The 24,694-nt window shown below is 40.7% G+C and overlaps 2 protein-coding genes across 2 annotated transcripts; both read right to left on the bottom strand.

The window, feature by feature from the left end:
• Positions 1-3,342: 3,342 nt before the first annotated feature.
• Positions 3,343-4,272, bottom strand: LOC113178100 (olfactory receptor 7A10-like). The gene has a single exon (XM_026382565.2). It carries the CDS (start codon positions 4,270-4,272, stop codon positions 3,343-3,345), a length of 930 nt encoding a protein of 309 aa, XP_026238350.2.
• Positions 4,273-11,373: 7,101 nt separating this feature from the next.
• LOC113178520 (olfactory receptor 7A17-like) lies at positions 11,374-12,297 on the bottom strand. The gene has a single exon (XM_026382799.2). The coding sequence runs from the start codon at positions 12,295-12,297 to the stop codon at positions 11,374-11,376; it is 924 nt and encodes a 307-aa protein (XP_026238584.2).
• Between the last annotated feature and the right edge of the window lie 12,397 nt (positions 12,298-24,694).

The following is a 24,694-nucleotide window of genomic DNA, read 5'->3' as shown; positions in this document are numbered from 1 at the left end:
AACAGTGGGTGGGGGAGTCCTATCGAGTACACTATAGAGAACCTGGCAAAGCCCTTTGCAACACACTAAGAAACAGGTAACAAATAACAGGCATATTCAGCCCCAAAGATGTTCAAATCATTCTATGGTAATGCTCTAGGCATATCTCTATTCACCTGTAAAATTATATTTTTCAATGTTACTATAGAGAAAACAATACTTTAAAATTTAAGTCCCATGGACTTTTGTGGTAAGATATTTTTTGCAAGATTTTTACTCAGGATCTTTTTATTCCTCTACTCCTTTAATTGCAAAGATACTTGGACCTCTGTTCTTTCTCTGGGAGAACTGGACGCCTCCTCCAATCTTCTCTTCAGCCTCGGTTAGCTCCATTTCATGGTCAGCAGTGAACCCTGCGTTAACCAGTGCAATTTTCACTTCTCTGCTAAGTGTTTTGAATCAATGCAGCCTGTGAATAAATCATCCATCAGGACAGCAAGTGGCCACAGTAGCCCTGCTCTGGGTTAGCTCTGCCTGGATCTCCCCTGACCTCACCTAGAATCATGGGTTTCATTCTCTCTGCTACTCTCCTGCATTGTCCACTGGAATGAATGAATGAGCTCTCAGACTCACCTGGGGACCAGTTCTGGTAGGAAGGTTTCTCTGTGGAAGATCAAGGTCCTGCCTGGGTGAGCTTGATGGTGACTGAAGCTCTGTCCCCAGAAAACACAGCAGGAAGGAGTTGAGTGCTGGGCTCCTGGGCAGACTGAAGACCCCAAAGACACCTCCACGTCCTGTCCAGCACAGGCTGTGCACTGAGTGACCACATCAGAGCAGAGAGCCACAGCTCCCTATATCTGCTCATTGGCTCATTTCTCTCTTATTCCCCCGAGGGACACTGGCCTGGAAAGACAGGAAATTCTTCCTGCTAATTCTCTGTTCCCAAAAGACCCATTTATAGTCCAGTAAACTTAGTTTTTATTGTTCCTCCATGGATTCACGTGCTGCCTTCCAGAGGTCCAGTACCCTGATACTTCATCCCTCCTTTGACCAAAGTGTTTTCTAAGTCTGACTCTGATGAGCTCATATTGACTGGGGCTCATGTGTCTTCAAAGCATGGACCGGTGATTGGTAATAAGCTCTCATACCCCCAGAAAATAGTCATGCCCTCTTTAACAAGGATGAGCGTCATGTTCCTGTGGTCTAAAGCCTTGGGCATTACACTTCTTGCCTTCACGATCCCAACACGATCAGGAAATTTATACTTGTAACACAAGAGCTCCCACTAAGTCTCTCATTTTTGAAATATTTATTATGATGAGGTGGTTAGTATTTTGTTTTGTTTTGTTTCTGCACCATAGCCTAAGTTTAACACCTGATAGGAACTGGGCAATTTCACTCTTAGTGAAGTCCATTCTGTAAAGTCCACAAGTCCACTGAAGAAACTGTGCTGACAAATGTTAGACATCGAGTAGGGATTGGCCAGACATGGTAGCACACACCTGTAATCCCAGGCACTCAAGAGCCTGAAACAAGAAGATTATAGGTTCTAGGCCAGCCTCAAAATATACATATTTTTTATAAAGCATGAATGGGACCTTCATTCAAATTCTGGCATGATATTCCTAGTTCTCAAGCTCTGAGCCTGTACATCTCAACTAGAGATAATTTTCCTTGGCCATGTCAGAAGTGGGTGCCAATCAACTATAACACACAGGAGAGATACCTACCCCCTAAATGTCAGCAGAGAGGAGGTGATCCGAGCCAGTTCTAGACCAACTTCGTTATGCAGAAGAATTACCAGGGATACAAGTGCAAATTTCTGAGGCCGAAGGTCAACACTGGTCCCAGGAACTCTGCATTCTAGCAAGGCCAAGGTGCTCCAGTACTGCAGGTCCAGGTCTGTGGACCATGCTCTGAGTAGAAAGGCTGTGATGGTCTGTGGTAAGTCAGGGGTAGGTAGTTTAAGTCCTGTCCTGCCAATGTGGGATTTTTATTTGATTTTGAAAGTAAGTACATTCACTCCCTGGTACCACAAAAGAATAATAAGAATAACAATTGTTATTGTTATATTATTATATTATATTATTATGTTATTGTTATATTATATTGTTATTCTTATTGTTATTCTTATTATTCTTTTGTGGTACCAGGGAGTGAATCCACAGGTGGCCTAACACTGAGAAGTTTTGTTGGTTTGTTTGGTTTTTTGTTTTGTTTTTGTTTGTTTTGTTTTGTTTTTGTTTTGAGCCAAGATTTTGCTAACTTTCCCTGCCTGGGCTCAGAATTGCTGTCCTCCAGATTCAGCTTGGGATTCAAGTAGTTGGGATTAAAGGTGTGCACCACTATGCCCCACCAATAATTTATGCAAGGGATCTGGAATGAGAACTAATGTAAATCTGAAAAAAAAAAGAATATTTTTGTAGGCAGAATAATGATCTCGAAAAGAAGCATAGATCCTAACCCATAGAATTTTTGAATATGTTGGCTTATAAACAATTTTTCCAAGCTCCATTGATATGCTACACAATATACTTGCATAGTAAAGTAGAAATTATCAAGAAGAGCCTTTTTCTATTTTAAATATTTTTATTAGTGCATAAAAGTTGAACATAATACCTGGGCTCATTCTGACGAGTCACACATGCATGGAAAACAACGTGCTCCACTTCAGTCCCTGGTATTTTTCTTTTCCCTCCCTTCTTTCTTTGGCCACTTCCCTTTCCTCTACTTTACTCGTCTTCCTTCTATTATTTGTAGCTTTTAAAATTATTACTGTATAAAAATACATAAAGGTAAATTCATGGTGGTATATTCATATGTGCACATGGCATCAATTGGTCGATTTCATACAAACATTCTTCCCTTTTCAAGTACCGATACACAAGCAAATGATAATGAGCTCAGATGACCTTCTACTACAAGTTACAAAAATTGCCTTAGTTGTGAAAAGCAGGTTTTCCACAAAGACATGACCATGATTTCATACAGCAAAAGAACATTAACCATCACAATATATATCATGTTGGAAGACATAACTTACAAGATGTTTTTTGCAAACCCATGAGAGAAATGGGAATTTTTAAATATTTCTGGTTCACTATTTGTAATAACTTTTTAAAAATCAGAAAAACAAACCAAAAAAAGAATGTTGGCTTTCACAGAGTACAGTGAGCTTAGTAAATTTTGTTGGTTATAATTGTATAGAGAAGTCAAAATCAGATCATGGAAACTTCAGAAAATAAACAGCAGGGAGATGTCTCACATTCACAATTGAGTCAAAGAATCACAACTTTTGGCTCCGAGGCTTTGCTCCTGAAATCAACGGCACGTCCCACTGAAGGACCAGGGCAAGAGCCCCTGCTATACTTTTCTTCCAAAGAGACTTTTCAGAGCTCTCTTCACATCCTTATTCCTCAGACTGTAGATAAAGGGGTTCAGCATGGGGGTGATCGTAGTGTACATCAACGAGGCTGTTGCCTTGGAGTGTGAGCTCTGGGCTGCAGCAGAACTGAGATACACACCCAGGCCTGTGCCGTAAAATAGGGAGACAATGGACAGGTGAGACGCACAGGTGGAGAAGGCTTTGTACTTGCCCTGAGCTGACGAGATTGCTCGGATGGAGGAAGTTATCTTAGCATAGGAGTAAACGATGCCAGCGATGGGGCCAATAACCATCAGCACAAGTGCAGAATCCATCACCACCTCATTAAGGAAGGTGTCAGAACAGGCAAGTTGGACCACGTGATTAGGTTCACAGAAAAAGTGGGGGATTTCTAAGTGTGTGCAGAAGGACAGTCGCAACACCATTAAGCTTTGAAACAGGGCATGCAGGACACTCAGAATCCAGCACACCACAACCAGCAAACCACAGAGCCTGGGATTCATGATGACAGTGTAGTGCAGTGGGTGGCAGATGGCCACATACCTATCATAGGCCATCACAGCCAGGAGGAAGTTGTCCACTTCTATAAAAAACAAGAAAAAGCATATTTGTGTGATGCAACCTGCATAAGTAATGACCTTGCTCTGTGTCTGGATGTTCACCAGCATCTTGGGGATGGTGGTGGAAGTGAGGCAGATGTCCACAAAGGACAGGTTGGAGAGGAAGAAGTACATGGGCGTGTGCAGGTGGGAGTCTGAGATGGAGGCCAGGATGATGAGCAGGTTTCCCAGCACAGTGACCAGGTACATGGAGAGGAACAGCCCAAAGAAGAGGGGCTGCAGTTCTGGATCCTTTGAAAATCCCAGCAGAAGAAATTCTAAAACTCTTGTATTGTTTCTTGTTTCCATGTGATCCATGTGACTACTACAAGAAAAATAGATATAACTATTCTTCACACATATGGACACTACTGATATAGTTAAGTGTTGGCATTTATATTTTCCAATAAAGAAAATGAATTCTGTTTTGTTTCTGGGTCTGGTCATCCTAGGCATCCCTAGTACCATTACTGATTCGGAATTCCCGTCTCACTCTAACCTTTTCTGCAAGAGCTCATGCATTGAATAGTTTTAAGGAGAAATTACTTCTTACTATAGAGGAGTACATTTGGAGTGCCAGCCACATTCCAGGCACTGTACAGGTCTCAACAACAAAAACTCCTATATCCCAATAATGGGCAAAGAGCATATGTAGATAGTCAAATTACGGTTTATTTCCTCTTTCTTCTGGGGGTATGGCCTATATTTGCATATGCATACTTGCATTTCCATATGCATAACTCATCTTGTACATTTTAAATATATGTGGTCCTTTCAGTATTAATTATGCCTCAGCAAAGCTGTTAAAAAAGAAATTGTTGTATGTCATGCCATAAAAGAAAGGTGTCTAAGAAAACACTTCTTGCTTTCCTCCTCCACGCCCTTCTGCCAGGATATGGATGTTGCCTCACTTGGGGCCCAGAGTCAACCTTCTATAAACTAACACCTCTAACACCCATAAAACCATGAGCACTACATAAATTTTCCTCCTCTCAAATTGGTCTTTTGGTCATAGCAGCAAAATACCTGACAAAATACAGTGAATTAAAATAAACAAGCTGCCTATTACCTCTGATGGTTGAGTTGTCCTGTGTATTAAAACAACCACTTGGAACATATGAGGAACCACTTGGAACATATCCCCTAAGGACAGCACACATGCAAACACACTTAATACCACTACTACTCAGCCTCTGACCTTCTCACCACCTATTAGGTGACTTGTGTATACATTGCAAGCTGGATGGAGCAGACTATCCATCCCCTAATGCAGAAATGGTAGCCAGAAAGTCCATTTTGTAATCCTCCTTTGGACAATTAAACATGGGACTAAATTTTCTTAGATTCTGTTCTGCATTTAAAGACACACAGAGAGAGAGAGGGGGGGAAAGAAAGATGTCAATAAATACAGACAAGAAAATAGAGAAATGAAACGGACACAGGGGAAATGGTATAATAAGTCTCTCTCTCTCCCTGAGAGTCTAACAGGAAGGGAGCGCTCCCTTGATTCTGGTGGGATTCCAGCACAGGTTCCGTCTCCTGGAAGACCTGCAAAAATAAGGAAGGAGCAGGAGAAAATTACCCAAAGTCAAGAATAGTGGTGTCTTCATGGCTTCAAGTACACTACACAAAAATGATGGCAAGACAAAAACAATCAAGGGGAATAAACTAAAAACTCTCAAGAGATATATAAAAAGTACAACAAACATTTGTCATGCATTTGGATGAAAGAGAATATTCTGGTTTTTTCCAAAAGTTATTTGACCAATCAACTGTGAAATGGAAATGGTCACGGGATGATGAAGTAGATCCCTTTCTCACTTGGCTAATGAGGCATCTTTCATCTTTTCTGGGTTTTTTTTTCGGGGGGGGGGAGGGGCAGGCTTGGGGTCTTAATGTCTCATCTGGCAAATCCCATGGGTACACTCCAGCCCTTGTGATACAAGATCCAAATAGCAGAGACCTTGTGGATTTATTCACCTTTGTGTTTCCTGAATAGGATGCAAAGTTACATAACAACTAACTTTAAAAAATGAGACTTTTATTAATTCAAAGAATGCAATGAGGATGAAACCAGGTTCAATGCAGTCATTTCCAAAAAAAAAAAAAAAACATGCTATTAATCAAATGGAATGGAGCTTCAGACACTCACTGAGCAGGGCCACAGTGGGGCTCAATGGCAGAGCACTTGCCCAACACGCACCAGCCTCTGGGTTTGAACCCCTGCACCACAAACAAACAAAACAAAAAAAGAACTGGGAAAGGGTATCAAACGGCAAATTAATATATCAGTGTGAGTTAATAGTTAATTCCCAAAGACTTTGACACAGTGGACTATAACAGACAACGTTCCCTTGACATTGACAGGTGATAAACACTCAGTTATCCCATGAGTTTTGAGTGAATTGGGAATGAAGTCTGAGTGCATGTGAGCATTTCACATAACAAAGAGTTAAAAAACTATGCAGCAGCAAAGGATTACATGGTGAAATAAATGCATACAAAATGACCTTTTGTCTGGGAGAAGATGAAGCTGGTCTCCTACCTCACACATTTACCAATAATCAGACAGGTTAAAGACCTCAGGGAAAAAATACAAAATACATTTGAGTTGAACATCTGGACAGTATATATGAAATCTACAGTGAACAGCAAATCAGGCACAGGAACTCAACAGTAAGAAGATTGACAGACACATGTAACGAAATAAAACTCAAAACTCTTTAATGGTCAAAAAAAGTGTCCTGATCGTCAGTGGAGGAACAATAAGTGGAAAATGACTTGAAATGCTGATAATCTTGGGCAGATACTAACAACAGGGAGATCCAAATGGGGATGATAAGAATGCAGATTAGCTCCAAGACAGTTGTGCTTTAAGAAAACACCAAAATACCACTTTCTCACACTTCTGCCTGGAAAAAGACCCCAAAGAGCTCCTACACTGAAGGCATTGGAATTGTCAAACAGAAAAGAGGAAATCTCTGACGCGATGGAGGATCTGTGGCTTGGGACCATGCCTTGGAGAGACATTCTGCAGACAGGGATGGCCGCTAAAGGTGAAGATATGCTTTTACCCAAGGCTGCTCCATCTCCTCACCTACAACATCTGGCCACATTATTCTCCCAGGTGGAGGCTGTCCTGTGCATTGCAGGATGTTTAGCAGTACCCCCCAAGCTCTCATGACCCCTCCCCTGTTGGACAACAAAGAAAAACCTCTCTGGACATTGCTCAGTGTCCCCTGGGGGACAAATATCACACATGGTGAGAACCACTCTTTGAAATCAACAATAGCAAAGTACATTTTCAGCATTGATATAATAGTAAATTAGTGAAAAAATAGGGAAGACCACCCAAAAGACTTCTTCCTTCGATGTAACATTATACTAAAATCTACATTATCCAGCCTCCCATTTCCCCTCGCCCTACCTTTCCTAACCTTGGCTGACCACCATGCTGCATGCCCTTAAACTAACCTTTACATATTTTCAACATTTGATTAAAAATGCACTCTTGGTACATATTGTTGGGGTTCCGTACAATATGTCAACATATTCATTCAGCAGGCACTGACTGAAAGAAAATCTAAAATACCTAGAACAAAGAAATAAAATAGGAATTATTTAATAAAATCAACATGAGTTACTTATTCAATATTAATTTGTCAAACACCTGGAAATAATAGAAAAATGAAGGATGACCCTGTAATATGGACTCAGGTATTAATATGTAAAGTTTCATTATCTATAATACAAATACATATGAATTAAACTATGCTCACTAAAGTGATGGTAAATCAAAAAGGAAATAAGCATGATTACCTTCCACATGGTGGCTAAAAGTGACAACTTTCTAAATAATGTATCTTATCTCCAAAAGACCCAGTAAGCAATTAAAGATGTGAAAATGAGGTGGTTAACATCAAATTTGGCTTAGCAATAAATGTGTGCACAAGAATGCTCGATATTTTTTTGATTTAAAGCAAGGACTCAAAATGAAGAATATTAAATTAATCATTTAATGCTTTCAGAAAAAAGAACAATGTGCAAACAAGTTGCAACCAATTGATACATTAGACCCTACAAAATTCATAAGTTTTCACACACTCCCCACAAATATATTTCTACCTACATTAAAAAAAAATAAATAGCCAACAGGCAGTGTGTGAATACACTGTTTTAAGAAATACATTAAAAAGCAGGGAACACATGCCCCCACCAAGTGCACAATAAAACAGTTGCATAAACACTTTGCAATGTACAAGCAACTGGCTACCAGACCCAGAGATGTTCAGCCTCACAGGTGCTCAAACCATTGCAAAGGAAAGCTATTACACGTACTTTAACTCACTTGTGAAATAATATTTTTTGTGTAAATACTCAGAAAAATGATACGTTAAAATGTGTGTCCCATGAACTTTTGAAGGAAGATCATTTTTCTAAGAACCTTACTCAGGATCTTTGCCAACAATACACAAACATAGTCAAATATTTCTCATCTTAAAAGCAAACACACCCAAAAGATACCCTAACCTAACTTCTTGTCCCTTCACAATTAAAGCCTATTCTTCTTCTCTCTTAATTGCAAAGATCCTTGGACCTCTGTTCTTTCACTTGGAAAACTGGACACCTCCTCCCATCTTCTCTTCAACCTCTGAGAGCTCTATTTCATGGTCAGCAGTGAACCCTGTGTTAACAAGTGCAATATTCACTTCTCAGCTACGTGTTCTGAATCAATGCAGCCTGTGAATAAATCACCCGTCAGGACAGCAAGTGGCCACAGCAGCCCTGCTCTGGGCTAGCTCAGCCTGGCTCTCCACTGACCTCAGCTATAGAGTCTGGGGCTCCATTCTCTCTGCTGCTCTCCTGCAGTGTCCACTGAGCTCCCAGACTCACCTGGAGACCAGCTCTGGGAGGAAAGTCTCTCTGTGGAAGTTCAGGGCCCTGCCTGGGTGGGCTTGATGGTGACTGAAGCTCTGTCCCCAGAAAACACAGCAGGAAGGAGTCAAGTGCTAGGCTCCTGGGCAGACTGAAGACCTCAAAGACACCTCCACGTCCTGTCCAGCACAGAGCTGTGCACTGAGGGACCACATCAGAGCAGAGAGCCACAGCTCCCTATATCTGCTCATTAGCTCATTTTCCTCTTATTCCCCTGAGGGACACTGGCCTGGAAAGACAGGAAATTCTTCCTGCTGATTCTCTGTTCCCAGGAGACCCATTTATATCCCAGGGAACCTAGTTTTTATTGCTCCACCATGGACCCACCTGCCTTCCAGAGGTCCAGCCTCCTGGCACTTCATCACTGCTTTGACGGAAAGTGTTTTCTGAGTCTCACGCTGATGAGCTCACCTAGGTTTGAGCTCACGGATCTTGAGAGCCCAGATCTGTGTTGGATACAAAGCACCTGATATCAATAGTCAGGCCTCCTCTAACAAGGGGGAGAATTGTTTTCCCCTGGTGGAAAGCCTCGGCCATTACTCTTCTTACCTTCATGATCCCAACACATCAGGAAATTTATACTTATAACACAAGTGAAGAGCTCCCATTAAGTCTGTCATTTTGAGATATTTATTAAGACGAGATGGTTAGTTTGTTTGATTTTACACACCGTAGCCTAATGCTGACACCTGATAGGACCTGGGAAATTTCACTTTTACTGAAGTCTATTCTATGAAGTCTGTTTTATGTGTTAGTACAATTATGAACTACATCTCCACTGCAGAAACAGGGCTGACAAATATCTGACATCAGGTAGGGACTGGCCAGACAAGGTGGCACACACCTGTCATCTCAGCCACTCCAGAGACCAAGGCAGAAAGATTATAATTTCTAGGCCATCCTCAGCAATTTTTACAGTCCCAGTCTCAAAATACAGATATTTTTAATAGTGTAGGAGTGGGATCTTCACTCGAATTCTGGCATGATATTTCCAGTTCTCAAGCTCTGAGCCTGTCGTTCTCAACGAGAGATATTTCTCCTTGACAATGTCAGAAACGGGTGCCAATCAATCATGATGCACAGGAGAGATCCCTGTCCCCAAATGTCAGCAGAGAGGAGGTGATCCAAGCCAGGTCTAGACCAACTTAGTTATGCAGAAGAATTACCAGGGATGCAAGTCCAAATGTGAATTCTGAGGCCATAGGTCAACTCTGGTCCCAGGAACTCGGCATTCTAGCATGACCGAGGTGCTCTTGTGTGGCAGGTCCAGGCCTGTGGACCGTTTTTTGCATAGAAAGGCTGTGATGGTCTGTGAGAGTCAGGAGTAGGTAGGTTCAACTCCTCTCCTCCCAAAGTGGGCCTTGGATGTGATTTCAAAAGGCAGTGTACTCACTCACTTTATCAACTGTAACATTTCTGTTTTGACATTGCTAGTATTGTTATTATTTTGTGGTAGCCAACGTCTTGCTAACATTCCCTGCCTGGGCTCCCTATGGTTTCAACCTGGGATTCAAGTAGTTGGGATAAAGGTGTGCACCACTTTGCCTGGTGAATAACTTATGGGGATCTAGATTCTAATCCATAGAACTTTTGAACATATCAGCGTAAAAACAATTTTTCCAAACCCCAATGATCTGTTATTAAGTACACTTGAATATTAAAGTAAAATTATCAAGAACTCTTTTCTTTTTCAAATATTTTATTAGTGCATAGAAGTTGTGCATGACACCTGGGTTCATTCTGACATGACACATATGCATGGAAGACAATTTGTTCCACTTCAGCCCCTGCTGTTTTCCCTCCCCTCCCTCCTTTCCTGCTTCCTTTTCCTCTACTTTAATTGGTCTTCCTTCTATTATTTGTAGCTGTTTAAACTATTTCTAGATAAAGGTGACATTCACAGTGGCATGTTCATATGTACACACAGCATAAATTCACCAGCTTCATTCCACCATTCCTCCCTTCACAAGTACTGACATACAAACAAATGATAAAGCAAACTGTGACCTCAGATGATCTTCTATTATAAGTTGCAAGAATTTCCTGAGTTCTGAAGAACAGGTTTTTCCACAGAGACATGACTATGTTTTCATAGAGGTAAAGAAACATTAATCAACACACATATGTCATGTAGGAAGACATTAAATAGATTTTTTTTGCTAACCCATGAGAGAAATGGGAACTTTTAAATATTTCTGATATGTTGTTTGGGATAACTTTTGGAATAAATTTATAAAATCAAGACAACAAAGCAAAAAAATTGTTGGATTTTAGAGCATGCAGGAGGTTAATAAAGTGAATTGGATATCCCTGTATAGAGAGGTTGAATTCCATGAAACTTCAGAAAATAAATAGAAGGGAGATGTTTCACACTCACAATCTAATCAAAGAATCACAACTTGTGGCTCTGAGGGTTTTCTCCTGCAACCAAAGTCAGGTCCTACTGAAGCCCCAGGGCAAGAGGACCTTCTATAGTTACCCTCCAAAAAGATTTTTCAGAGATTTTTTTATGTCTTTATTCCTCAGACTGTAGATGAAGGGGTTCAGCATGGGGGTGACCACAGTGTACATCACCGAGGCTGTTGCACTGGAGTGTGAGCTCTGGGTTATTGCAGAACTCAGGTACACACCCAGGCCTGTGCCATAAAATAAGGAGACAATGGACAGGTGAGATGCACAGGTGGAGAAGGCTTTGTATTTGCCCCGAGCTGATGAGATTGCACGGATGGAGGACACGATCTTGGAGTAGGAGTACAGGATGCCAATGAGGGCAATAGAAGCCAACAACAGGGCAGTAAAATCCATCAATTTGTCATTAAGAAAGGTGTCAGAACAGGCAAGTTGAACCACATGATTAGGTTCACAGAAAAAGTGGGGTATTTCTATGTCTCTGCAGAAGGACAGTCGCAACACCATTAAGCTATGTAACAAGGCATGCAGGACACTCAGGATCCAGCACACTAGAACCAGCAAACCACAGAGCCTGGGATTCATGATGACAGTGTAGTGCAGTGGGTGGCAGATGGCCACAAACCTGTCATAGGCCATCACAGCCAGGAGGAAGTTGTCCAACTCTGCAAAAACCAAAAAGAAGCTCATCTGGGTGATGCAACTTTTGTAGGTAATGACCTTGCTCTGTGTCTGGATGTTTGCCAGCATCTTGGGGACGGTGGTGGAGGTGAAGCAGGTGTCCACAAAGGACAGGTTGGAGAGGAAGAAGTACATGGGCGTGTGCAGGTGGGAGTCTGAGATGGTGACCAGGATGATAAGCAGGTTCCCCAGCACAGTGACCAGGTACATGGACAGGAAAAGGCCAAAGATGAGAGGCTGCAGTTCTGGGTCCTCTGAAAATCCCAAAAGACAGAATTCTGATACTCTTGTATTGTTTTCTGGTTCCATGGAGTGGATATAACTACCAGAAAGAGAAAAATAACATATGAACACACAGATGAACACTGCTGATATGGTTAAAATGTTACCTTTTATATTTCCTTCCAGGACTGGATTTCTACACTTTGCTTGTGGATTTGTCCTCTTAGGACATTCCTGGAGCCATTACTGATGAAGAACTCCTGTCCTGCTCTGATCCTTCTCTCTAGGAGGTACATTTATTCCGTACTCTTCCAGAGAGTACTGAATAACAAAAGCTCCTACATCCCAATAATGGGCAAAGAATTATATGCAGATAAGTAAATCATAATCTGTTGCCTTTTTTGCATATTCTTGCACATGTGTAAACTCTCCAGATTGTACACATTAAACACGAGTGGTTCTTTGAATATTAATTATGCCTCAAGAAAGCTGTTTAAAAAAACAATCTTATAGCATGTCTGATGGTGAAGAGACATGAAGGACATGAAGCAGTGCTGGTGATGAAACCCAGGGCTTCCTGTGTTGTGAGCAGGTGCTCTACCATGGATATGCACCCCCAAGACCTAGTGCTGCTATTTTTTAAGGGTGTCCAGGTAAGATCAGCAGAGAATGTAACATTGGAACAGAGACCTCAAGAGGGTGGTTCAGGAGGCAGGAGGTCATCTGCTGAGGTTTAGCAGAGATAATAGTCAGTGCAAAGGGCCTGAGACAGGAACTTGTTTCAGGTGTTCAAGGGCCTCAAAGAGCCACTGTGAAGAGGCCAATAAAAAAGAGGTATGTATGTGTAAGGTTTTTCATACCCAAGTGTCTTTATATAAATAGCTTTATAATTGGCTACCTGATGATAAAAAAATATTGCTCATTTACATTGCATCTTATATTTTGATAACACATTTTAAACTTTCACTGAATTTGTATGTAACTCTCAAAAAAAGAGGAGGAGTGACACGGTATGGTGTCAGAGGGCACTGAGGAATGAGGTGGTCCCTCTGCGGGGCTGAAACTTCCAGACACCAAGTGACCTTCATCCCCATTATGTAAACTGTTAATCTTGTTGAAAGGCAGCCTGGGAAATGAAATGGACAGGCTACTTATGCCACCAACGGTCACATCATAGGAATCACCTTGGAATAGGAGTCCAGTGCCCTGCCCCGAGGATGGTGCATACATACACACACACACACACACCACGTCACCGCTGTGTCCTTTGACTTCATCACTCTGTTAGGCTCCTAGTGTATACAGTGCAAGCTGGCCAGATCCCTGAAGCAGAAATGGCAGCCAGGTCGTCCTTCCCATAAACCTCCTGTTGAGAAGTAAAGATGGAGAAAATACTGTTACAGTTTGCTAGATGACGCTCTGCATTTTAAGAACATGAGGGAGGGGGTGGGAGAGAGAGAGAGAAAGAGAAACCCCAACAAATACAGAGAAGAATAGAGAAATGAAGTGGGCATTGGTGGCTGGGGAACAAGGCAATGACCTCGGAAGGCCCCTGAGAGACTGAAAGGAAGAAAATGCTCCTTGATTCTGGCTCCAGCCCAGGGCCCAGCCCCTGCAGTTCCTGCAAAACTAAGAAAAGAGAAAGAAATGTATCCAACGTCAAAAGTAGTGATGTATTTATGGGTTCCATACCTTATAGAAATATGACCCCACAACAAAAATGACCAAAGGTAACAAGTTAACAATTCCTCAAAGGATATATGCAAGGGAACACAAGTTCACCATAGTTTACATGGAACTGAAGAATCTGGTTTTCCTGCAGGTGTCCCCTATTTGACTGGTTTGGAAATGACCCAAATGGGCGAGCTGGGCCCCTTTCTTGCTTTGCTCATGTGGTATCTTTTCTTGGTTACTCTTGGGTTTAGGGATTTAATCTCTCTTTCTAATTTTTTTAAAATCCTATAGGTACCTCCAGCCCTGGTTCTGCTCCTTGTCCAACCTGAAAATGTGGTGACAACTCCACCCTGATCTGTCCTAATGTGATGCTGAGGGCACTGTGCCGTGACATGTATATACTGCCATCATCAATCTATGCTCCTGTCATTCAAGATGCAAATCAGAGACACGCCCCTTGGTGACCTTTCCATTTTCAGAAAGGTTTGCAAAGTTAGATTCAGTGACACAAACAAGTGTAAGAAAGTGAGAGACTGAGTGTAAATACAAGGAGGGTGAAGCCCGACTCACCAGGGTTGTTTCCAAAGAACAGTGTTAAGAAAAACTGAATGGAGCCCCCAAAATGAACTAAACCAGGGGTTGGGGGTGAAGCTCTGTGGTGGGAAACCTGCCTCACATGGGGGGGGGCTGGATCCTCTGCACTTCAGAAGAATAAAAAGTAACAATTAACTGACACCAAACAGAACAGCAAAACGTTCAGGATTTAAAGGTGGGTTAATAGTTACCTGGACTAAGGCTTTGACATCTTAGAATATGGCCTAGAATGCTCCTGTGATACTCTGGCAGGTACTGAATGCTCTGTTATCACTTGGGAAATGAATCAGGATTGAGTCTGAGTGTATGTGGATATTGCATCTAAGACAAAGTTAGTGAGAAAAGTTAGATTGTGGAATAAAAGTTTAGATAAATGGCTGAATGGAAGAAAATAACGTTGGACCCCTCCCTCATACATGTTAACAATAATCAGAGAAGTTAAAGACCTCAGTGCAAAAAAAAATACGAAATTCACTTTAACTAAACATCTAAAATTATGTGTAAAATCTCCAGTGAGCAAATTCATTAAGGCAAGAAACTCAGGAGTAAGACCAACATAGGACACTAAATAAAATAGACATTTTTATGATCAAATGTATCATCCCAAAAGTCAAGGAAGAAACAATAGTTTGTAAAAATCAGTCAAAAATATTAACACTGGTAGAAAAATGGGCTGGTAACAATAATAGGGAAATCAAAATGTTGATGAAATATACAAATATTTGCCAAAAGTCAGTAAAAGTTCAAGAAAACAAGAATTATTTTTTTCACATCCTCCAGCCACAGAAGATCTGTTCCACTGATGGGGGTTGGGATTTTTAAATAGAAGAAAAGGGAAACCCTAATTTGGTGGCAGAAATGTGCCCTTATGACAGGTACTGGGAACAATCTGAAGACAGCCATAAATAGTAAAAGTGCAAGTACCTTTAACTCAAGGTCTCTCCATCTCTCCAATATTGACATCTGGGACAAGTGATTCTTTGAGGTGGGGGCTGTCCTGTGCATTGTGGGATGGTGAGCAGCGTCCCTGACCTCTCATGACCCCTCCCCTGTATGAAAACCGAAAATGTCTCCACTCCTTGCTCAGTGTCCCCCAGGGGACAAGTAACACTCCTGGTTGAGAAGCACTCTTTGAACTTAACAATAGCAACATATTTTTGCAGCATTGGTATAATAGCAAATTAATGAGAAAGACTATGAAAGTCCATCAAAAATATGAGTACAACAGCCTCATTGTGCAAGATGGCACATCCTTTGAAATGTCTGACTTGTGTGATGTTAGATGATTTGCAAAAAGATGATAGAAATGATTGAGTGAGGAGGGAAGGAGGGATAACTTAGAAAGCATTCCGCACTAAATACCCAGAGCATTGACAATGGGCACAGGATCTCATCCATACATTTGTATTAAAGGTGTATGTGAGTGTAGGCAGGCCTAATAGAGAGAGGAAATGTGTTAAATAAACTGAGAACTGATACAATGGAGAAGGACGGCATTGATTAAATTAGTATAAAAGTAGCAGTTTTTTTCTTTAAAGTAATGAGTTTGTGGATTTTATTTTTTTATTTTATACTACATCACATCAATTATTTTTTTATGTTGGGTTTCTGTTTCGGCATTTTGTCTTCTTTTGCAGTGCTGGGGACCAAACCCAGGGCTTGCACATGCGAGGCAATTGCTCTACCACTGAAGAACATTCTCAGGACAGTTCTCTTTTTTTATTGACACATAACAGATATACAGGTACCTGGAGGAGTGTGGTAATTAAATACGTGTACACACATGCAATTCTAAAACCAGGTAATGATCATTTCCCCTTCCTTAAACATTTATCAATTTTTTTGTGTTAAGAAACTTCAAAATCCTTTCTTCTAATTCTTTATGAAAATATACAATCAAAAACTCACCTAGCCTTTTGTAAGTAATTTTATGATTTTATGATAAAGATCATGGACATAAAGATTCCTTGTTCTGACCTGTAATCCTCCTCCTGCTTCATACCTCACCAGGACTTATTCCTCCTGTGTATCTGTGTACAGGTGCCCACTGTGCAACCTCCCTCTCTCCCTTCTCATCCTACTCTTCCTGATTTCCGTGACCATCATTCTACCCTTGATGATTTTTTTAAATAGTCTCTAATTTATTAGCATGAACTTATGACCCTGTTAACAGGTCATTTCAATACACGTATGCAGCATTCACTGATTGAAATAAAATTGAAGGAAAATATAAAACATCTAGAAGAAAAGACATAATATAGGAATTACTTAATGATATCAACCTGGGTTACTAATTCAAGACTAAACTGCCATAGACTTGGAAATAACAGTATTCTGAAATCCATGAAGGTAACAGTATCTAAAGTTTTAATTTGCCTCATATAAAAATATGTACTCAGCCAGCCACTGTGGCACACGCCTGTAATCCCAGTTGCCTGGGAGGCTGAAACAGGAGAATCGTTGAATTCAAAGCCAGCCTCAGCAACAGCAGGCACTAAGCAACCCAGTGAGACCCTGTCTCTAAATAAAATACAAAATAGAGCTGGGGATGTGGCTCAGTGGTCGAGTGCCTCTGAGTTCAATTCCCAGTACCAAAATACATATGGGTGTGTGTGTGTGTGTGTGTGCGCGCGCGCGCACGTGCGCTGAATACCCTTCCTAACAACGGAATGAGCTTTAATCATATGGGAAAGAAGCATGAATGCCTTCCCAATGAGGGCTGAAAGTTTTGCCTAAGAAAGCTTTCTAATCAGAAAAAGCCAAAACACAATAAGCAATAACAGAGATGTGAAAACAAATTGAAAATATTAGCAGTAATGTGCACAAGAACCTTCATGATCTTTCTTATTTAAAGAAAGGATCCACAAGTAAAAAATATTAAATTAATAATTAAATTAATACCTCAACTTTTTCAGGAAAAAAAGCAATGCGCATACATAATATGATTGATAGATTTGGCACACAAAATTCACAAATCCTTACACGTTCCCCACAAATATCCCTATACATGCATGAAAAAAACTAAATGGGAAACAGGCAGTTTGTGAAAGAAAAAAAAAATCTTCAATACTTTGCAAGAATATTGCAAAAGGCAGTGGGAGGGAGCTAATTTTTCCACCTCCACATACAAGGGCATGACTTGCTTAGACACTTGGCCATACAGCAGTAACTGGCTACCAAACCACAGATACATTCAGCCTCACAGGTATTCAAATCACTTCAAAGTAAAGACAGTAGGCATCTCTCTGTTGACCCATGAAGTCATGTTCTTTAATGTGAATGCTCCAGGACAGAAATAATACTCTAAAAAATATTTGAACTCCTGTTCTCCTGAACTTTTTCTGCAAGATAATATTTGTAAGCTCAGGATCTTTGTCAGCAATATATAAGCATAATCAAGTGTGTCAACTTTATCTCATCCTAAACACAAACACAATAGAGTTCTAACTTCACTTCATGTCCCTCCACAGTTAATCCCTATCCTCTCTCTTCCCCTTCATTGCAAAGATCCTTGGACCTCTGTTCTTTCTCTGGGAGCACTGGACGCCTCCCTCCCATCTCTTCAGCCTCTATTAGCACCATTTCATAGTGAAAATGAACTACATTAATCAGCCCAATGTTCACTTCTCATATAAGCATTAAATGAGAAGTTATGCAAAATTATGACAAAATCATCAGGACAGCAAGTGGCCACAGCACCCCTGCTCTGGGCTAGCTCAGCCTGGCTCTCCCCTGACCTCAGCTATAGAGTCTTGGGTTCCATTCTCTCTGCTGCTCTCTTGCAGTGTCCACTGAGCTCTCAGACTCACCTGGAGACCAGCTCTGAGAGGAAGGTCTCCCTGTGGAGGTGCAAGCTCCTGCCTGGGTGGGCTTAATGGTGACTGAAGCTCTGTCCCCAGAAAACACAGCAGGAAGGAGTCAAGGGCCAGGTCCATAGGCAGACGAAAGAGCTCAAAGACACCTCCACGTCCTGTCCGGCGCAGGGCTGTGCACTGAGGGACCACATCAGAGCAGAGAGCCACAGCTCCCTATATCTGCTCATTAGCTCATTTCCCTCTTGTTCCCCCAAGGGACACTGGCCTGGAAAGACAGGAAATTCTTCCCACTGATTCTCTGTTCCCAGGAGACCCATTTTTAGTCCAGTGAACCTAGATTTTGTTTCTTCATGGACCCACCCGCCTTACAGAGGTCCAGCTTCCTCGCAAAAGATTGAGCTCATCTTGATTGGATCTCATGGGTCTTGAGAGCAGTATCTGTAGTGGGTACCCCTAAAATTTGTCATCCCCTCTTTTTTATTCTAATTTGTTATATATGACAGCAGAATGCATTACAATTCATATTATACATATAGAGCACAATTTTTATATCTCTGGTTGTATACAAAGCACAGTCACAGCATTTGTGTCTTCATGCATGTACTTAGGGTAATGATGACCATCTCATGCCACCGTCTTTCCTATCCACATGTGCCCTCCCTTCCCCTCCCTCCCCTTTATCTAGAGTTTGTCTAATCCTCCCATGCTCCACACCAACCCCATTATGAATCAACTTCCTTATATCAGAGAAAACATTTGGCATTTGATTTTTAGGGATTGACTAACTTCACTTAGCATTGTTTTCTCCAACTCATCCATTTACCTGCAAATGCAATGATTTTATTCTATTTTTTAATTTTTTTGTAGTTGTAGATGGACAGAATGCCTTTATCTATTTGTTTATTTTTTTATGTGGTGCTAAGGATTGAACCCAGTGTCTCATGCATGCTAAGCAAGCCCTCTGCCACTGAACTACAGCCCCAGCCCGGATTTTGCTCTTGTTTAATGCTTAATAGTATTCCATTGTGTATATATACCACATTTTTTTATCCATTCATCAATTGATGGGCATCTTGATTCCACAGTCCATGTGAGTGGTATGTTTTTTCTCAACCTTTCACTTCAGTCTGTGGATATCTTTCCTATGAGATGAGTCTCTTGGAGGCAACATATTGTTGGGTCTTCTTTTAATCCAATCTGCCAGTCTATGTCTTTGGATTGGTGAGTTTATGCCATTAACATTAATGGTTATTATGGAGTCATGATTTGTATTCCCAGTCATTTTTGTTTATTTTTGATATTTGACTTGGTTTCTCCCCTGATTAGTTTTTTTCTTTAATGTAATACCTCCCTCTGCTGCTTTTCATTGTTGTTTTCATTTCCTCTTCATGGAATATTTTACCAAGGATGTTCTGTAGTGCAGGCTTTCAAGTTGTAAATTCTTTTAACTTTTGTTTATCGTGGAGGGTTTTTATTTCATCATCAAATCTAAAGCTTAATTTTGCTGGATATAAGATTCTTGGTTGGCATCTATTTCTTTCAGAGCTTGGTATATGTTGTTCCACAATCTTCTGGCTTTGAGGGTCTAGGTTGAAAAATCTGCTGAGATACAAATTGATCTCCCTCTATATGTGATCTGATTCCTCTCCCTTGCAGCCTTTAAGATTCTATCCTTATTCTGTATGCTAGGCATTTTCATTATAATGTGCCTTGGTGAAGATCTGTTGTAATTTTGTACATTTGGTGTCCTATAAGCCTCTTGTATTTGATTTTCCCAATTCATTTTTCATGTTTGGGAAATTTTCTGATATTGTCTCCTTGAAGAGATTGTGCATTCCTTTGGTTTGAAACTCTGTGCCTTCCTCTATCCCAATAACTCTTAGATATGGTCTTTTGATGCTGTCCTATAATTCTTGGATTGGAATTATGGAACAATGGTTCTAGTTCTCAAACTATTTTTCCCAGCTAAAGATATTTTTCATCTGGGGATATTTGGCAATGTCTGAAGGGTGGTACTGACCATCACAATGTACAGGACAAGTCCCAACACAAATAATCATTCTGTCCCCAGATGTCAACAGTGAAAAATAGGTTTTAGATCAATTTCCCCATGCATAAGAACTGCCAAGTATTCAAGTTCAAATGTGAATTCTGAGGCCATAGTTCTGCTATACATCCAGAGGCTCAGCATCCTAATGACATCCCTGGTGGTATTAGGGTTAGAGGACCAGGTCCATAGGCCACTCTGAGTAGCAAGCCTAGGATCCTGTGTTAGCATCAGGCTGCAGCTCAGTGGTAGAGCATTAGCCTAGCATGTGCAAGCCCCTGGGTTCCAACCCCAGCACCCAAAATGGAAAAAATCTGAAGTGTGGGTGGTCCTAGGTCTTCTCCACCATGAGTCATCTTTGCATGTCATTTTGAAAGAAAATTGTATTCCTTGCTCTCAAGGATGTCCCAGATTTTGTTTTCAATTGTTTTTATAAAGGGCCTTAGGTGACATTAGCTAATATACTTTTGAAAAAGACTTTGAAGCAGAAAGAATATTGGGTCTCCAAAAGAAGTTCTATTACATGTGAACCTTCTCTGTTTCTGTGTATTCAACTTTGTTTTTAAATTCCACGTAGGAGAGAAATCATGGAGTATTTCTCTTTCTGGATCTGACTTGTTTCATTCATCATAATGTCTTTCAGTTTTTAGTCTGTTCTTCCAGTTTCTTGAAATGGGACATTAGGTTATTTGAGACCTTTGCTTTTTTAATGTAGGTGTTTATTGTTTGATGATACAAATTTTAGAAATTTTCACACATTTCCTTACACAAACATTTCTACATATAGATGCATACTGGAACTAAGCAACAGCATCAAAGGGGTGAAAAGTCCTAATTTTTTCTATGAAAGAGTGCAATAATGTTACATAGGAATCAAAATACTCTAACCCCAATGCAAAAAAAAGTAAAAGATTGCAGACAATTTGCAAGAGAGAAATTCAATGGCTAACAAGCCCACACATGTTTTCAACCTCACAGGTCATACATGATGTAATTGCAAAGTAGAGCTCTCTAGCACATCCTTTTTCACCTAATAATTAATAAAATCTTTCATGTGAATACCTAGTGTGAGAAAAGATACAATGAAATCTATGTCTCATGAACTGGTATCACAAGGTAGTATTTCCAAGCATTCTCTTGGTCTGGAACTTTCTTGTCAGTATGGAAACATAGTCAAATATACCCTGTCTTTAAAATTTAGAAGATGGGATCTCACATCTCTGCATATTCCTCCATACCTAATACTCTATTTCTCTACTCCCCTTAATTTCAGAATTTCTGGTATTCTGAAAGTTCTACTTCTGCTGGAAGCTCATTATGTCTCCCAAACCCTCATATAATTGCACTTCTATTACCATTATATCATTGAGGCCCCTGCCTTGTTGGGTTCAATGTTGACTTCCTTTTTCAGCATCACTAGTAAATGTGTTAATGAATTAAGCAAGAAAACAAAGGACCACAACTGTCCCCCAGATCTGTGCAAAGCTGGTTCACCTCTCAGCTGACTGTAGGTGAACAGTCTCAGCCTCCCTTGCCCGGGTCCTCTCCTCAAATGTTTGGCAGGCTCTCAGACTCACCTGGACAGGATGGCTCAGAGTGTGTTCTTTGTAGAAGTGAAAACGTCTCCCTGCTGTGAGGGAAAAGGCACACTCATACACAGCTGGTGGGACTGCATATTGGTACAGCCACTCTGGAAAGCAGTATGGACATTCCTCAGAAAACTTGGAATGTCCATACTGCTTTCTAGAGTGGTTGTACCAAAAACCATTTGATCCAGCTATCCCACTCCTCAGTCTATACCCAAAGAACAGTGACACAGGCACATCAATGTTTATAGCCCAATTCACAATAGCCAAACTATGGGACCAACCTAGGTGTCCTTCAACAAATGAATGGATAAAGAAAATGTAGTATATATACACAATGGAATGTTAGTCAGCCATAAAAAAGAATGAATTTATGACTTTCGCTGGTAAATGGATGAAGCTGGAGATTATTATGCTACATGAAATAAGCCAATTCCAAAAGACCAAGGGCCAAATGTTCTCTCTGATATGAGGATGCTAACACAAAATAGGGGGAAGGGAAGAATAGAGGTTGTTGACCAGCACCTAGGCTGGTTCCATAACTTGGCTATTGTGAATTACACTACTATAAACATCAACCTGTCTGTAGCACTATAGTCTGCTGACTTAAGTTCTTACAGATAAATACTAAGCAGTGGGATAGCCAGGCATATAGAGGTTTCAGTCCTACTCTTTTGAGGAGTCTCCATACTGCTTTCCAAAGTGATTAAGTGGTTGCAGTAATTTGCAGCTCCACTACCAATTTAACAATGCATGAGTGTACCTTTTCCCCACATCTTTGTTAGCAATTTCTTTCTTTCTTTCTTTCTTTCTTTCTTTCTTTCTTTCTTTTTTTTTTTGGTACTGGAGACTGAACCTAGGGGTGATCTACCACTGAGCCACATCCCTAGATTTTTTTTTGAGGCTAGCATTGAACTTGTGATCCTCTCAGGTGACTGGGATTACAGCTGTGTACCCCCATGCCCAACATCACCAGCCATTTTTTGTCACTTCTATTCCTGGTCATTGCCATTCTGACTGGAGTGAGATGAAATCTTCATGTAGTTTTGATTTGCATTTCCCTGATTGCTGATAATGTTTAACATTGATTCATGTATTCCTTGGCCATTTGTATTTCTTCTTCTGAGAAATGTCTGTTTAGATCATTTGCCCATTTCTTGATTAGGTCATTTGTTTTTTGTTTGTTTGTTTGTTCTGTTTGTTTAGTTCTGTATATATTCTGGATACCAGTCCACTGTCTGAAGTGTAGCTGGCTCTAGTGTCTGAAACGTGGTCAGGCCCAGTTGAGGAACAGGGCAGAACCCCTGCAAGGTAGCTGGAGCTTGGGAGTGCAGGGTCTGGCTGGATGAGAGAGGGCACAGCTCCTCTCTCAAACTGGCTGGACAGCAGCCAAGTATTGGGGGTGGGGGAAGGAGAGAGATGCAGCCACATCACCCATTCTAAGGTTCCCCAGTAGGAGTGACATCGGAGGTAAATGGTGCTGGTGCCCTCTGTGGAGCAGGCTGCTAGCAATCACCATGGTTCCTACCAAGGCTGATACCAGTAGCTTCTGCTTTTCTTTGTTACTAGCATCTCTTGGCATCTTAAGCAGGCCAATATACCAGCAATACCTTCTATGTGAATATTATTCTTTTCTTTTTCCTCCACTGCATTGTTGCAGATGCTCCCTGGGATTTTATGGTGTGTAGATAGTTGTCTCAACCTGGTTTTATGTGGGATGATGAAGCTGGTATCTCCTCTACCATCCTGATGATGTCATTCCTGAATAATTTTCAAATCTGTTCAATGATTACATTCAGGATAAATCAAATGTGGTATATATGCACAATAGAATATTACTCAGACATAAAGAAGAATGAAATTATAGTATTTGCAGATAAATGGATGGAACTGGAGACTCTCATGCCAAGTGAAATAAGCCAATCCCAGAAAACCAAAGGCAGAATGTTCTCTATGATACATGGATGTGAACCCACAACAAGGAAGGATAGGAAGGGAAGAATAGAAATTGGATTAGACAAAGGGGAATGGAGGGAAGGAATGGGATTAGGAAAGACAATAGAATGAATCAGATATAACTTTCCTTTCTTCATGTATGAATACATGCTCAGTGAAAATCCACATCATGTACAACCACAAGAATGGGATCCTAATTGGAATGGGATGTACTCTGTGTATGTATAATCTGTCAACACATGCTCTATTGTCTTATGTATCTAAAAAGAACAAATTTTTTTAAATGATTGCATTCAAAAATGTGATACACATCTGCCGCAGTCCAGCTGCAGCAAAATAACCGGGGGAGTGACGAATAACTTGTGTACGTTGATACAGCAGGAGTGGAAGCCGTTTATTGTAGGACAGGAGCTGTATTTATACATTCCACACAGCTTATCTTAATTAGCATAAACTAGATACATCAGTCAACCAATAAGGAATCTCCACACTTAATGGCTCGCTTTTGTTACTTCTCAAACCACTCCCTCTGGCATTTTGCCAGGCACCATCCAGACTTGTTTACGAACTCTAACATTCCCCTGGCAAAATGCTAGGTGTTATTTTGACTTGTTTACAGACTCTAACAGACATCATTATCCAAAGTACATGTATGAAGACATGAATTGGTGTCAACATACTTCATATACAACCAGAGATATGAATGTGCTGTATATGTGTAATAAAATTGTAATGCATTCTGCTGTCATTTATTTTTAAAAAAATCAATTTAAAAAAAAAAGTGTCACTTACAGTAAAGATCAGAGTCCCAG

Source organism: Urocitellus parryii, chromosome 3 (assembly GCF_045843805.1).
Source record: "Urocitellus parryii isolate mUroPar1 chromosome 3, mUroPar1.hap1, whole genome shotgun sequence".
NCBI lineage: Eukaryota > Metazoa > Chordata > Mammalia > Rodentia > Sciuridae > Urocitellus > Urocitellus parryii.
This window is presented reverse-complemented; position numbering and strand designations above follow the sequence as displayed.